This window comes from Bos grunniens, chromosome 29 (assembly GCF_055505025.1).
Source record: "Bos grunniens cultivar Pamir isolate PY7600 chromosome 29, Bosgru_T2T1.0, whole genome shotgun sequence".
Classification (NCBI taxonomy): Eukaryota; Metazoa; Chordata; class Mammalia; order Artiodactyla; family Bovidae; genus Bos; species Bos grunniens.
In genome coordinates this window covers 23,463,167-23,478,229 of record NC_141193.1, presented here as the reverse complement: position 1 = coordinate 23,478,229, position 15,063 = coordinate 23,463,167, and the positions used below count along the sequence as shown (strand labels likewise).

At 38.0% G+C, this 15,063-nt stretch overlaps 1 protein-coding gene across 1 annotated transcript; it reads right to left on the bottom strand.

The window, feature by feature from the left end:
• Positions 1-6,279: 6,279 nt before the first annotated feature.
• Positions 6,280-7,206, bottom strand: LOC147342302 (olfactory receptor 8B3-like). Its single transcript, XM_086384333.1, has one exon. It carries the CDS (start codon positions 7,204-7,206, stop codon positions 6,280-6,282), a length of 927 nt encoding a protein of 308 aa, XP_086240459.1.
• Between the last annotated feature and the right edge of the window lie 7,857 nt (positions 7,207-15,063).

The following is a 15,063-nucleotide window of genomic DNA, read 5'->3' as shown; positions in this document are numbered from 1 at the left end:
TTTATTTTATACATACTGTCCTGTATCTTTTAATCCCCTACTCCTGTATTTCCCTTTCCTTTCCTCACTGGTAACCACTACTTTGGTCTCTGTATCTGTGAAAATGTTTCTATTCTGTAATATACATTTTTTTTCTTTTTATATTTCACATATAATTGATAACATATAGAATTGATCTTTGCATTATTTCACTGAACATACTATTCTTTATGGTCAACTACATAATTGCAAACAGCAGAATTTCATTCTTTTTCATGACATATATAAAACTCAGCCATTAAATGTATATGTGTATGTATGTATAATTCATCTGTTAATGGACACTTAGGTGACTGCCACATCTATGCTATTAAAAATAATGCTGCTATGAACACTAGTTTCATGTATTTTTTCATATTATTGTTTTTGTTTTCTTCAGATATATACCAATTTTTGGATCATATAGAAGTTTTATTGTTAGTTTTTGAAAAACCTCTGTAATTTTTTCCATAGTGGTTGCACCCGTTTGCGTTCCCAGGTTTTCTTTTCTCCATATCCTTGCCAATTTTTGTTATTTGTGTTAGTATTCATGATAGCCATTCTAACAAGTGTGAGGTGATAATCTCATTATTATTTTGACTTACATTTCTCTGTAGCTCAGCTGGTAAAGAATCTGCCTGTAATGCAGGAGACCCCGGTCCAATTTCTGGGCTGGGAAGATTCCCTGGAGAAGGGATAGTCTACCCATTCCAGTATTCTCGGGCTTCCCTGGTGGCTCAGATGGTAAAGAATCCACCTACAATGTGGGAGACCCGGGTTTGATCCCTGGGTTAGGAAGATCCCCTGGAGGAGGTCATGGCAACCCACTCTAGTATTCTAGCCAGGAGAATCCCCATGGACAGAGGAGCTTGGCGGGCTATAGTCCATGGGTCGCAAAGAGTCGAACATGACTGAGCAAATAAGCACAGCACAGCACATTGTGCACATATACCACATCTTTTTTATAAACTCATTTCTTGATGGACACTTTGGTTGCTTTGATTTCTTGGCATAATCTCACATTTTTCATTTTTAACCATTCTACTAGCTTATTTAAGTGGTTTGTCAACAGCATTTTCCATATATTTGCCTTTACCAGTGGAATTTTCTCTTCCTATATTTCCTAATGTTTTTTCAGTCTTTTCTTTTTCAATAAAGAAGACATTTTAACATTTCTTATATGGTTGGCTTAATACTTATGAAAGCTTCTAGGTTTTGCTTGTTGGAGATGTTTTTATTTCTTCTTCAATGCTGAATGATAGCTTTGCTTGGAAGAGTATCTTAGGCTATAGCTTTTTACTTTCAGCACTTTAAATATATTATGCTACTTCCTCTGGCCTGCAAAGTTTCTTCAGAATAATCAGCTTATAATAGGTTTATGTGGATTCCCTCATATGAAATTCCTTATTTTTCTATTGCTACCTTTAATATTCTACTGTGATCTTAAATTTTGCCATTTTAAATATGATATGTATTGGTTTGGTTCCCTTTGGGTTCATCTTATTTGAGGCTCTCTGTACTTCCCAAATCTAGATATCTGTTTCCTTCTTCAGGTTCAGCAAGTGTTCAGCCATAATTTCATTAAATATCTTTATTTTTTTTTTTTTACCACTTTCTTGTTCTCTTCTGCTTCTGGGTCCACTAGAACACAAATGTTAGTCAACTTGATGTGTCACAGAGCTCCCTTAAGCTACTCATATTTTTAAATTTTATTTGCATTTTTTTATTGTTTTAACTGGGCTATTTCCATTATTCTCTCTTTCATATCCACCTAGGCATTATCCTTTATCACTAATCTACTGCTAATTCTCCTCCAGTGTATTTTTCATTTCAGTTATTATAAACTTCAGTTAAGATTTTAAAATATATTTTATAGTTCCTTATTAAAGTTTCCATGGTGTTCATCTATTCCTTTCTACACTTTAGTTAGATACCTCGTTATGATTGCTTTGAACTCTATCAGGTAAACTATTTGTTTCCTTTCCATTAGAGATTTAATGAGGTTTTTGCTGTTGTTCTTTTGTTTGAAACAAAGTCTTCTAACATCTCATTTTGCTTAATTTTCTCTGTCTCTATGACATTAGGTAAAGCAATTACCTATCCCAAGCTTGAAGGTGGTTTCTTGTGTGGGAATGTCCCTATGAAGTCTGTGAATGTCCAATGGCTTTGCTGGGAGAACTGGATCTGAAGTGAGCATGGACTGTGTCTTCTCCTGGAGTGTGAGGTCAGCCACTCCATTGGTGGGATGTAGGATGGAGTTGGTGGGACAAGAGCCAGAGCCGGGGTGAGCAACGGCTTCTCCAGTTTTCAATGGCTGTCACTACCCTGTCAGGTCCAGAACTGTAGCCTAAGGAGGTGGTGCAAGAGCCTTGAGAAACTGGGTTTCTCCTACATTTGATGGCAGTCAGTATTTTGGGACAGGACCAAGGCCTGAGAGCTTGGGGCTATATTTCTGTGCTGGTTTTTCCCCAGTGTGCATACCTTGGTTAGCAACTCTTTTCCCCAGTGTGGTTAGTGACTTGTTAGTGACTTTTCCCCACTTTTTCCCCAGTGTGCATGTCTTGGGTAATGACATCTTCATGACTTTTTCCCCACTTTTCTCCCAGTGTGCTCACCTTGAGTAGTGACTTGTTAGTGACTTTTCCCCCCACTTTTCCCCCAGGGTGCTCACCTTGAATAGTGACTTGTTAGTGACTTTTCCCCCCATTTTTCCCCCAGTGTGCTCACCTTGAGTAGTGACTTGTTAGTGACTTCCCCCCCACACACACTTTTTCCTCCTTTGTGCTTGCCTTGATTAGTGACTGAGTCATGGTGGAGGAGTTGGTGCCACAGCACAGAACTGACCCTGCCCTCTCCCAATATGGAAAAGGATGTGCACTTTGGTGATAGTGTTCTCTTCCCTGGACGTAACTTCACTCCTCCTGGAGTGACTGCAGAGATATATGAGTTGACAATGGCTCAGTTGCAGGCTCAGTGTCCAAGTCAGCTACCATCCCTCCAAGTGTGCACACTTTTGTTAGCGATGGTATCCTCCCCTTTAGTGGGCAGCAACCACAGGAGCATGAGAGGCTGGGGCAGGAGCTCAGTTAGGGCTGGGGAAGAGAGGATGCTGGAGTGGTAATTGCCAGCTGGATGGAGTCACAGGCAGTTTTCAATCTGCTGCCTCCGTGAGCAGGTCTGGCACATGCTCTTCAAGAGCAAGGTCTCAGTTACTTGCAGTACTCAGGTAAATCTCCACTGGTTTTCAAGCCAGAAAGGGGGCTTATTTCCTGTTGTTAAACCCCATGACTGATGTGCCTAAACTCTGGCCCCAAATCCTTGCTCCTCCCAGGGTATTTTGCAGCTTGTGATGTCCCCTTCCTCTTCTCTATCCAGGTGAGAAGTATAGGTCCCATCCATATCATTTCTCTCCCCTTCCTGGCAGACTCCATACAGATCATTCTTTATAACCTTGGTTGTAGAACAGCTGTTCTGCTCTTGCCCAAGTGGATGTCAGCAAGAGTTTCTCTATATGTAGTGGTAATATGTTGTGTTCTTAAGGAAGGGTGAGCTTAGCATCCTACCAACCTGCCATCTAGAACTCCCTCCTCATTTTTTGTAGTTTAGATTGTTGTAGGCAATCTCCATGCAGAGGATCAGGCTCAGAAGAAAATTTAAATTATTTTCTGGTCTTTCTGAGCATGTGTCATTCCAAGTACATGCATGGGGACTTTCTCATTATCTCTATATAGGCGTCTTGCTTTTTTTTTTTTTTTTTTTAGTATTTTACTGCATATCATTTTTTTTATTTTTTTATTATTTTTTTTTTTACTTTAAAATAGTGTATTCATTTTGCCATACATCAAAGGGGGTTCAGGATTGGGAACACGTGTACACCCATGGCGGATGCATGTTGATGTATGGCTTCTTACTTTTTAAAAGTCCTATCTTTAATGTCTGGCTCATGAAAGACCAAAAAGAGAAAATAATGATGACAGGGCAAAGTGTGTTGGCCTTTAAATTCCCTGGAAGTCACTTCAGCTGGATTAGGAGCAGCTTGTAGCCACGGTGGAGAGATGCACCCACAGCGGCTGCTCCCCCTGTGTCTGCACATCTGGTTCAGAAGCAACAATCAGTAATCAGAGTACAGACACTGGATATGGGACGGGAAAGGTCCTACTTTCCCAAACTGGGTTCCATAAGCTCTAAGGAAGCTTCTCCTGCACATCTGCATGCCTGACATCCATGTAGAAAATATTTAAATTATCCCTTGACACATCACACTGAGGATTTTTAAGGTAGCATTTTTGCCTTTAAAAAAATTTTATAAAGCAACATCTTTTCCAGTAAAGACAGTGCAAAAATTTGTGTATTCACAAAATATTTCCTTCAAGATGTCATTATACTGTCAGCTGCACTTTGAAGTTTAGTAATTTAAAATCTGTATGGAAGTACTAGGGGCTTCCCTGGTGGCTGAGACACTAAAGAATCCACCTACGATGCAGGTTTGATCCCTGGGTCAGGAAGAACCTCTGGAGAAGGGAATTGCAACCCACTCCAGTATTCTTGCCTGGAGAATCCCATGAGGAGAGGAGTCTGGTGGGCTATAGTCCATGAAGTTGCAAAGAGTCAGACATGACTGAGCAACTAAACACACACAAGGAAATATTAATAGATATGAAGGTCCACAAGAACAAAAATGATTTAATTGTTCCCAGGTTCTCCAGCTCTGTTGGTTTAACTGACAAAAATCAAATAACTTAAATCTGTGTCCTATCCAACGAAACACCGTTGAGCACCATAATATTTCTCGGGTCCTATAAAAAGGAAAGCAATGTCATAGGTAGGCTCTTTCATTATCCATCAGTTTACTCTCTAAATTTCTTCTTCCTAACTTGAGTTTCAAATGCCCTTAGTTATTTTATCACCTCTAGCTTCCCTCTTCTCCCTTGTTCCAACTGTGACCATAGCATTTTCACCATCATTTCCCAATGCACTTCTACTTTATAGTCATGCACATTACAACTTTATCAAAGATTTATGGACCATGAAATACACATACAGTTCTGTGTAGAAGGACAGAATTTCAGAATAAAATTTGTTTCCTACATTTCGTGACCACTTTCCACAAACAATCTCTTATTTTTTGGCTGTGCATTGCTGAAGTATGTCCTAATGACATGATTCTGGATTCCTTTCTCACCCATGTTCTGTCCTTTTAATTAAAACAACAACAACAACAACACTTTCAAACACCCCAAATTCAGTTCTCTTAATTTTTCAGAATAAGTAACTCCCTATTTGAGTCAATCATCCCAACAATATACTAGTCCAAAAGGCATTCCTTTCCCACCTAAAGAAAACCATGAAACACTTTGGCTAAACTAAAAAACAACAAAAGAAACACATAGCATGAAGGAAATTCATATACCCCCCTTGAAAAAATAACAGTCAATCTTCAAATTAAAAATATTTTCTCATAGTATGGTCTTAATGAAACAAATAGAATAGACCAAAGTGAAAGTAAGTACAGAAGTCATAGACTTGAAATTAGAAGGCTAACAGTTAAGTCTAGATTTTTTTATGAAGCTGTGACATTAAATCATTAACCATTCTGAACTTCATTTTACCATCTGTGAAATAAATATATTTATATGATCTGACATGTAATAATTTCACTGTAAAAAGTAAAAAGAAAACACTTGCCAAAAGCTAGATGCAAATATTTAGAGATGCAAACTGAATTATAATCTAAGCCTTTATAGAAACTTCAATCTCTGGCATTTAAAGGAGGCATAGTCTTCTCAGTCAGCAAATAGAAAGACAAGAGTAAAACAGTATCTAATTCATGCTTCTGACAGCAAGTGGAGGATAAGCACAACTCCAATAGAATAATGTTACAATAGTGCTATCTAGTTCATTTTGATCACTGATCTCTTATTATATCAAAGGTATCTCAAATTTGATCACTTGGAGACCATTTTCTTTTTCTAGTAAAAATTAAAAGTTGAAAATGACAATAAAAAATAACAGATATACTACATATCCCTTTTAAAGTTATCAATAAACAGTAAAAAAAAAAAAAAAATGTGAAAAAAGATTGTATGCAAATAGGGAAAAAGAAATCCCAGACTAAAAAATTGGAAATATAGTATGGAGAAAACTCAAATTTTCTTAATCATGTTAAGAGAAAAAATATATAGGAATAAGGCTGAAACTAAAAGCAATTAATCACACAGAATCTCCTTGTCCTGTAACTATATGCATAGACATTATTTCTGATCAAAACTTTCCCATTCTCAAAGTTTTTCTCAGAGCAAGCTTAACATCTTTGTTCCTCAAGCCGTAAATTAAGGGATTCATCATGGGAACCACATTGGTGTAAAAGACAGAGGATATTTTCCCATCATCCACAGACACAGATGATGGTTTGAGATACATAAATGCACTTGATCCAAAGAACAGAGAAACAGCAATGATGTGGGCACTGCATGTTCTGAAGGCTTTGGACCTGCCCTCTGTGGACTTGATGTGGAAGATGTTGGTGAGGATGAGACCATAAGAGACAAAGATGGTGAGACTGGGCACAATGATGTTGATGCCTCCCACAATGAACACTTCCAGTTCAATGATGTGGGTACTTGTGCATGAGAGCTGGAGCAGAGGGTGGATGTCACACAAATAATGGTTGATGGTGTTTGCATCACAGAAGGTCAGTCTCAGCATGCATGTAATAAGGGTCGTGGCATCCAAAACTGCCATCAAGTAGGAACCAAGCATAAGGCTGGAACACACTTTAGGGGACATGGCAACGTTATAAAATAATGGGTTACAGATGGCCACATAGCGATCATAGGCCATTGATGTCAGCACATAACATTCGGAAATACCAAAAAAACTGAAAAAGTAAAGCTGGGTCATGCACCCTATGTAAGAAATAATCTTCTTTGATATGATGTTAATCAGCATTTTGGGTGTAAACACAGAAGAATAACAGAGATCTATGAAGGACAAGTTAAAGAGGAAAAAGTACATGGGGGTGTGTAGGTGTGAACTCAGCCCAATAAGGATGATCAAGCTCAAATTTCCCATCACAGTGACCATATACATTACTAGAAACAGGAAGAAGAGGGGAAGCTGGAGATCTGGTTCGTCTCTTAATCCCATCAAAATAAACTGAGTCATGAAAGAGCCATTCCCCAGAGCCATTCTTCCCTAAAGGAATCTGAGAGCATAGGAGAAAAGGGTCACATAGAGGAAAAATAGGGTTTTGCATAACATCTCCTATACAAGATAGTGTATGTGCTGGGATGACTATGAGTACCCTATCTTGCACTCATGGAACTTCCTTATCATTATCATGGAAATGAGTTTCAGAAACTTTCCCCTATAAACTTTTTAAACTAAGTAGCAAAAAGCATTAAAAGTTAGCCTATGGAGTGAACTATATATGCAAAGATAAGTACTAGAAAAAATCAAAGGATTATGAAAAAGAATTTTGAATGCGAACAGAATTTTTATTGCCTCTTCTCACAATTTCTTCATTCACTTGACCTTCCCCTCACCAGTAAATTTAGAGGCAGTAATCCCAAAAGCCTAATGCTCATCTGCAATGCAGATAAGACTTTACAGGGTAGGAACCAAGAAGATTATCTCTACATTAAAAAAAAAAAAAAGGCGGTGGTGGGGGGAGTGGACCACAGTCTAAGAGAGGTTAAGTTAATTCACCATGTCACAAAGTAAAACTTATAAATCTAGAAGAATGAATGTTCCATCCATGGAGAGGGAACTTAATGAGAAACTGCATCACCTGTGTCCCTTAGTAATTCTAACATTCCCTGCTCTCTTCAAACAGATTTTCCGGCAAGATTCAGCTGAATCTCAGGACAGCAAAAACAGGAAATGAACTGTCATACCAGATGTCCTCGTTCTCCACCTCCAACAAAGGAAACATGAATATAAATGGAGTTCAGAAACTCACCCTCTTTTAAACCAGAATATCCCGAGGGTTTCTTCTGATTGTTTTTAATCCCCCTGGTCCTTGAAGGGTAATTTCAGGTTCTGAGGCTTTGATTTCTTTGATTCTAACAAAATGTCACCTGTAATTAATTTCTGATATGCCCTCAAAAGCTTTCCTGAACTACAGATCATAATCTTGATTATGACTTTGAGTCCTATCAAACTGCAAAAGACAATAAACTGCCTCTATTGTTATCATTTTAGCCACAGAGTAAGCCATAAAAGATTTAATGTGAGTGTAATGGTATAACGCACTCAGTTATAGATGGCAGCAGTTTGTTCAGTCTCTTCCCCAGAGAACAGTTTCTACATGTAATAGGAACTAAGGGGATTGTATTTAAAATCTGTCTTTTAGTTCCTTATAGACTCAATCTTTTACTCAAGTTTTCCCTTCACTGTAGAGATTTTCATCATCCAAAGAAGACCCAAAATTAACTTTCGTTTCCCATCAGCAAGATGGCAAAACAGGAAACGCTAGAATCTCCTTCTCTGCATGAACACATGGACTCAAAAGCAATTTATGTACAGATTCCTTTTGTAAGAAATCCAAAACTAGGTTAAGAGGATCGTGCACACAGTTCAAGTATGATACCAATCATGTTGAATCTATTAAAAAAATTGAAGATACATCTTGCCATGTAGCTATGGTGGTTCAGAACCATGTGACTGGGACAAAATCACCAGTTCCCAGATTCTCCCTAGGAAGAGAAAGAGATGCACAATACATCCAAAGCCCCAGCTTTCCTAGGGGCCATCCACATGATTGATTTCTGTATAGCCCGTGTCAGAAAACTGAAGGGACATGGGATATGACAGACTTTAGCTACCTGAGGTGAGAGAAGAGAGAGAGCAGTTTGGTCTAGAATTCACTATAAACCCTCCCCCCTGACTTAACACAGCTAGCAGTAGAAAACATTTTTCCTACAGCTTCTCCTTGGTGAAGGAAAAGATACACTGTGCTCACCTGGAGGCTGCCTGAGGAATTGATCCTAGTCTCCTTTGTTTTAGGAGCCTGATGGGACCCTGACATTCTCCAGATACCTGGGAGCTTCTAAAAAAAAGGCAAGTGGATTGTACTATCACCAGATTGAGAGGCCCACTTTTTCTAGCCAGGCTTATTAATGGTCTTCTCCAGTACAAGGCCAGCTCATGAAGAGTAAAATATGTTGGGAGTTTGCCTACGTGCAGACACGAACACAGAAAGTCAAGGAAAAATGAAAGGAAGTCCAATTAACACACCCCTCCCCTTTACAAGAAAGTGCCACTACAAAGTGGCCCTAATGAAATTAAGATATACGATTTACCTGAAAAAGGGTTCATTTAACAGTCATAAAGATGCTCACTCTAGTCTCCTGTAATGCAGGAGACGCAGGTTCGATTCCTGGGTCGGGAAGATCCGCTGGAGAAGAAAATGTCAACCCACTCCACTATTCTTGCCTGGAGAATCCCGTGGACAGAGGAGCCTGGCAGGCTACAGTCAATGGGATCGCAAGAGTCAGACATGACTTAGTGACTAAACCACCACCTAGTCACAGAATAATACATGAACAAAGTGAGAATTTCAGCCTTAAAGAGAAACACACAGAAACAATGAATCAAAAAGCACAATAATTGCACTGAAAAATTCACTAGATGGTCAAAGCAGCAGACTAAACAAAGGAAAGGACTGTATAATTTGAAAAAAGGACATTTGATATAATTTAGTAAATGGAGCCAAAAGAAAAAAAATAAAATATACTGTTGAAAGTCTAAGGAATTTATGGGAAGTATCACATGGACCATATAGGCACTACAGAGGTCCTAGAAGGACAAAAATATGAGAAATGATCTGAAAGCTTTCTCAAAGAAAAACTGACTGAAAAGTCCCCAAATCTGTCGAAGGATATGGACATCCAGAACCAGGAAACAATAAGGCTATCAAATACAATAATTCCAAAGAAATCCACAGCAAGATGCATTACAATCAAGTTACCAGAAAAAACTCAGACAGAATTTTTTCCTGAAATATAGTTGATTTACATTATTACATTAATTTCAGGTATACAAATATAATGATTCAATTTTTTATAGATTATACTCCACTTGAAGCTATTATAAAACATTGGCTACATTCTTCACCTGTATAATATATTCTGATTGTTTATTCATTTTATACACACTGGTCTGCATCTCTTTAATCACCTGCTCCTGCATTGACCCTCACTGCTTTCCTCTCTCTACCAGTATCAATACTTTGGGCTCTGTATCTGCAAGATTGTTTCTGTTTTGTTATATTCATTTTTTCTTTTATTTTTTATATTCCACATTTAAGTGATAACATACAGTATTAATCTTTTTTTTTCTTTTTCTTATTTCACTAAATATAATACCCTCTAGGAACAACCATATATTTGCAAATGGCAGAATTCCATTCTTTTTAATGGCTGGGTAATATAGCGTACATGGGATTCCCAGGTGGTGCTAGTGGTAAACAACCTGCCTTTCAATGCAGGAAACATAAGAGACATGGGTTTGATCCCTAGGTTGGGAAGATCCCTTGGAGCAGGGCACAGCAACCCACTCCAGTATTCTTGCCTGGACAATCCCATGTATGGTGGAGACAGGCAGGCTACAGTTCATGGGGTTGCAAAGAGTCAGACAAGACTGAAGCAACTTTGCACCTACACATGCAATATACTGAACATATCACTGACCATTAAATATGTATATAATATATTTTTAATCTATTTAATCTTTGTTACTGAAAATAATTTTGCTATGAACACTCAGTGGCATTAATCTTTTCTGACTACTCCTTTCACTTTCTTCAGATATATACCCAATTGTTGGGTCATATGGTAGTTTTATTTTCAGTTTATTGAGGAACCTCTATACTTTTTTCCATAGTGGTTTCCCCTTTACATTCCCTCCAGCAGTGTACAGGGGGGTTTCCTTTTCTCCACATTCTAACATTTGATATTTGTGGGGGGTTTTTGATGACTGCCACTCTAAAAAGTATGAAGTAATATCTCATTGTTCTGATTTGCATTTCTCTAATAATTAGTGATGGTTGAGCATCTTCTCATGTGTCTGTTTTTACCTGTGTATCTTCTTTGGAAAATTGTCTATTCAGTTCTTTTGTCCATTTTTTGATTGGATTGTTTGGGGGTTTTTTTGATACCGAGTTGTATGAACTGTTTATATGTTTTGGATGTTAACTCCTTTTGGTTATATCATTTGCAAATTTATCTCCCATTCAGTAGATAGCTTTTTCATTTTATTGATGATCTTTATGGTGCAAAACCTTTTAACTTTAATTAGGTCCCATTCATTCATTTTTGCTTTTATTTCTTTGGCCTTAGACAAATTCAAAAAAATAAAAATAAAAAGGTTTATGAAGAAAGAGATTTCCATACGTTATCTAGGAGTTTTATGGTTTTAGATCTTACACTTAGGTCTTTAAATAATTTTGAGTTTATCTTTCTATGTAGTGTGAGAAAATGTTCATCAGTTCAGTTCAGTTCAGTCACTCAGTCGTGTCTGATTCTTTGTAACTCCATGAATTGCAGCATGCCAGGCCTCCCTGTCCATCACCAACTCCCGGAGTTCACTCAAACTCACGTCCATCAAGTCGGTGATGCCATCCAGCCATCTCATCCTCTGTCGTCCCCTTCTCCTCCTGCCCCCAATCCCTCCCAGCATCAGAGAATTTTCTAATGAGTCAACTCTTCACATGAGGTGGTCAGAGTACTGGAGTTTCAGCTTTAGCATCACTCCTTCCAAAGAACACCCAGGACTGATCTCCTTTAGAATGGACTGATTGGCAGTCCAAGGGACTCTCAAGAGTCTTCTGCAACACCACAGTTCAAAAGCATCAGTTCTTCAGTGCTCAGCTTTCTTCATGGTCCAACTCTCACATCCATACATGACTACTGGAAAAACCATAGCCTTGACTAGACGGACCTTTGTTGGCAAAGTAATGTCTCTGCTTTTGAATATGCTATCTAGGTTGGTCATAACTTTCCTCCAAGGAGTAAGTGTCTTTTAATTTCATGGCTACAATCACCGTCTGCAGTGATTTTGGAGCCCCAAAAAATAAAGTCTGACACTGTTTGCACTGTTTCCTCATCTATTTCCCATGAAGTGATGGGACCAGATGCCATCATCTTCATTTTCTGAATGTTGAGCTTTAAGCCAACATTTTCACTCTCCTCTTTCACTTTCATCAAGAGGCTTTTTAGTTCCTCTTCACTTTCTGCCATAAGGGGGGTGTCATCTGCAAATCTGAGGTTATTGATATTTCTCCCGGCAATCTTGATTCCAGCTTGTGCCTCTTCCAGCCCAGCGTTTCTCATGATGCACTCTGCATATAAGTTAAATAAGCAGGGTGACAATATACAGTCTTGACATACTCCTTTTCCTATTTGGAACCAGTCTGGTGTTCCATGTCCAGTTCTAACTGTTGCTTCCTGACCTGCATAGACGTTTCTCAAGAGGCAGATCAGGTGGTCTGGTATTCCCATCTCTTTCAGAATTTTCCACAGTTTATTTTGATCCACACAGTCAAAGGCTTTGGCATAGTCAATAAAGCAGAAATAGATGTTTTTCTGGAACTGTTCATATCTCATTGTTTTATATGCACCTGTCCACTTCTCCCAGAACCACTTACTGAAGAGACTGTCTTATCTTTACTGTGTATTTTTATCTTCTTGTCATAGATTAATTGGTCAAAGGAATGTGGGTTTATTTCTTAATCACCTATTCTGTTCCACTTATCTATGTATTGGTTTTTTGTGCCTGGGCCATGCTGTTTTGATTGTTGTAGCTTTATGGTGTAATCTGAAGTTTGGGCATGTGATACATCCACCTTTGTTATTTTTTTCTCAATATTGCTTTGGAAAATTGGGGTCTTCTGTGATTCCATATAAATTTTAGGATTGTGAGCTCTATTTTTGTTGGAAATGCCATGGGTATTTTCTTAGGAATTGCATTAAAACTGTAGATTGCTATAGACTTTTAACAATATTGATTCTTTCAATCCATAAACACAGGAAATCTTTCCATTTAATTTTTTTAAAATTTTCAGAGTATAGGTTTTTCACTTCTTTGACTAAGTAAGTTTATTCTTAGGTATTTTATTCTTTCTGATGCCTCATTAAACAGGACTGTTTTCCTGCTGTCTCTTCCTGATAGTTCATTACTACTGTACGGAAAAATAACAGATTTCAGTATATCAATCTTGTATCCTTCAATGATACTGAATTCGTTTATTAGTTCTAAGAGTTTTTTTGGTGGCGACATTAGGTTTTTTTATATATAGTATTATGTCATCTGCAAAGAGGGACAATGTTACTTCTTCCCTTCCAATTTGGGTGATTTTATTTCTTTTTCTTGTATGATTGCTGTGACTAGGATCTGCAATACTATGTAAAATAGAAATGGTGAGAGTGGGCATCCATATCTTGTTCCTGACTTTAAAGGAAAGTCTTTCAGTTTTTCATTTTTGAATACGATGGTATCTGTGGGTTTCTCATACATGGCCTTTATTAAGTTATATTTTCTCTATACAAACATTGATAAGAAATTTTATCATGAATGGGTGTTGCTGCTGCTGCTGCTACTAAGTCGCAGTCATGTCCAATTCTGTGCGACCCCAGAGATGGCAGCCCACCAGGCTCCCACGTCCCTGGGATTCTCCAAGCAAGAACACTGGAGGGGGTTACCTTTGCCTTCTACAGATTGGATGTTAAATTTCATCAAAAATGTTTGCATCTATGTAGATATCATTTGATTTTTATTCTTCCTTTTCTTAATGTTCAGTTCAGTTCAGTTCAGTCGCTCAGTCGTGTCCGAGTCTTTGTGACCCCATGAATTGCAGCACGCCAGGCCTCCCTGTCCATCACCAACTCCCAGAGTTCACTCAGACTCACATCCATAGAGTCAGTGACGCCATCCAGGCATCTCATCCTTTGTCGTCCCCTTCTCCTCCTGCCACCAATCCCTCCCAGCATCAGAGTCTTTTCCAGTGAATCAACTCTTCGCATGAGGTGGCCAAAGTACTGGAGTTTCAGCTTTAGCATCAAACCTTCCAAAGAAATCCCAGGGCTGATCTCCTTCAGAATGGACTTGTTGGATCTCCTTGCAGTCCAAGGGACTCTCAAGAGTCTTCTCCAACACCACAGTTCTTAATGTAGTGCATCCCATTAACTGATTTCTGGATATTGAATCATCCTAGCAGTCCTGGAATTAATCCCACTTGGTCATGATTTATGATCCATTGCTTTAGTTTAAGAATATTTTGTTGAATATTTTTCGGATCTATATTATCAGAAATATTGGCCTGTAATATTCTTTTTCTTGTAGTGTCTTCCCATGGTTTTGGAATCGGGAGGTGCTTGTCTTGTTGAACGAACCTGGGGTTGTTCTCTGTTCTTCAATATTTTGGAATAGTTTGAGAAGTTAGGTTTTAGCTCTTATTTATATGCTTGGTAGAACTCCCATTTGAATCTGTCCAATCCTAAACTTTTTTTCCTTTGCTGGCATTTTTTTTAATTACAAATTCAAAATTATCAATCAGTTGGTTCAGATTGCCTCTTTCTTCCTGATTCAGTCTCCGGAGTTTCTATGCTTCAAAATGTTGTCCATTTTTCTGGGCTGCCAAATTGCAGGCATATAACTACTTTTTGTATATATACCTTTATGATTTTGGGTATCTCTGTTGTTGGTTGTTATTTCTATTTCATTTTCTCATTTTACTTGGGTGCTCTCTCTTTTTTTCTTGATGAGCCTGGGTAAAAGTTTATTAAATTTTTTATCTTTTAAAAAAACAACTCTTGGTTTCATTGCTTTTTATATATTTTTAATCTCTAATTTATTTAGTTTCAGAATTTTATTATTTCCTTCCTTCCCCTGACTTTGAACTTTATTTGTTCTTTTTTTCTTATTTCTAGGTTGTTGTCTGAGATTCTTCTTCATTTTAAGGCATACCTGTATAGCTATAAACTTACCCCTTAGAACTACTTTTGTTATATCCAAAGAACTGCAAAAAAAAAAAAAAAAAAAAAAGTT

Bases quoted from the DNA above. Each gene is read 5' to 3' on its own strand.
- LOC147342302 (XM_086384333.1), bottom strand. From the start codon at position 7,206: ATGGCTCTGGGGAATGGCTCTTTCATGACTCAGTTTATTTTGATGGGA.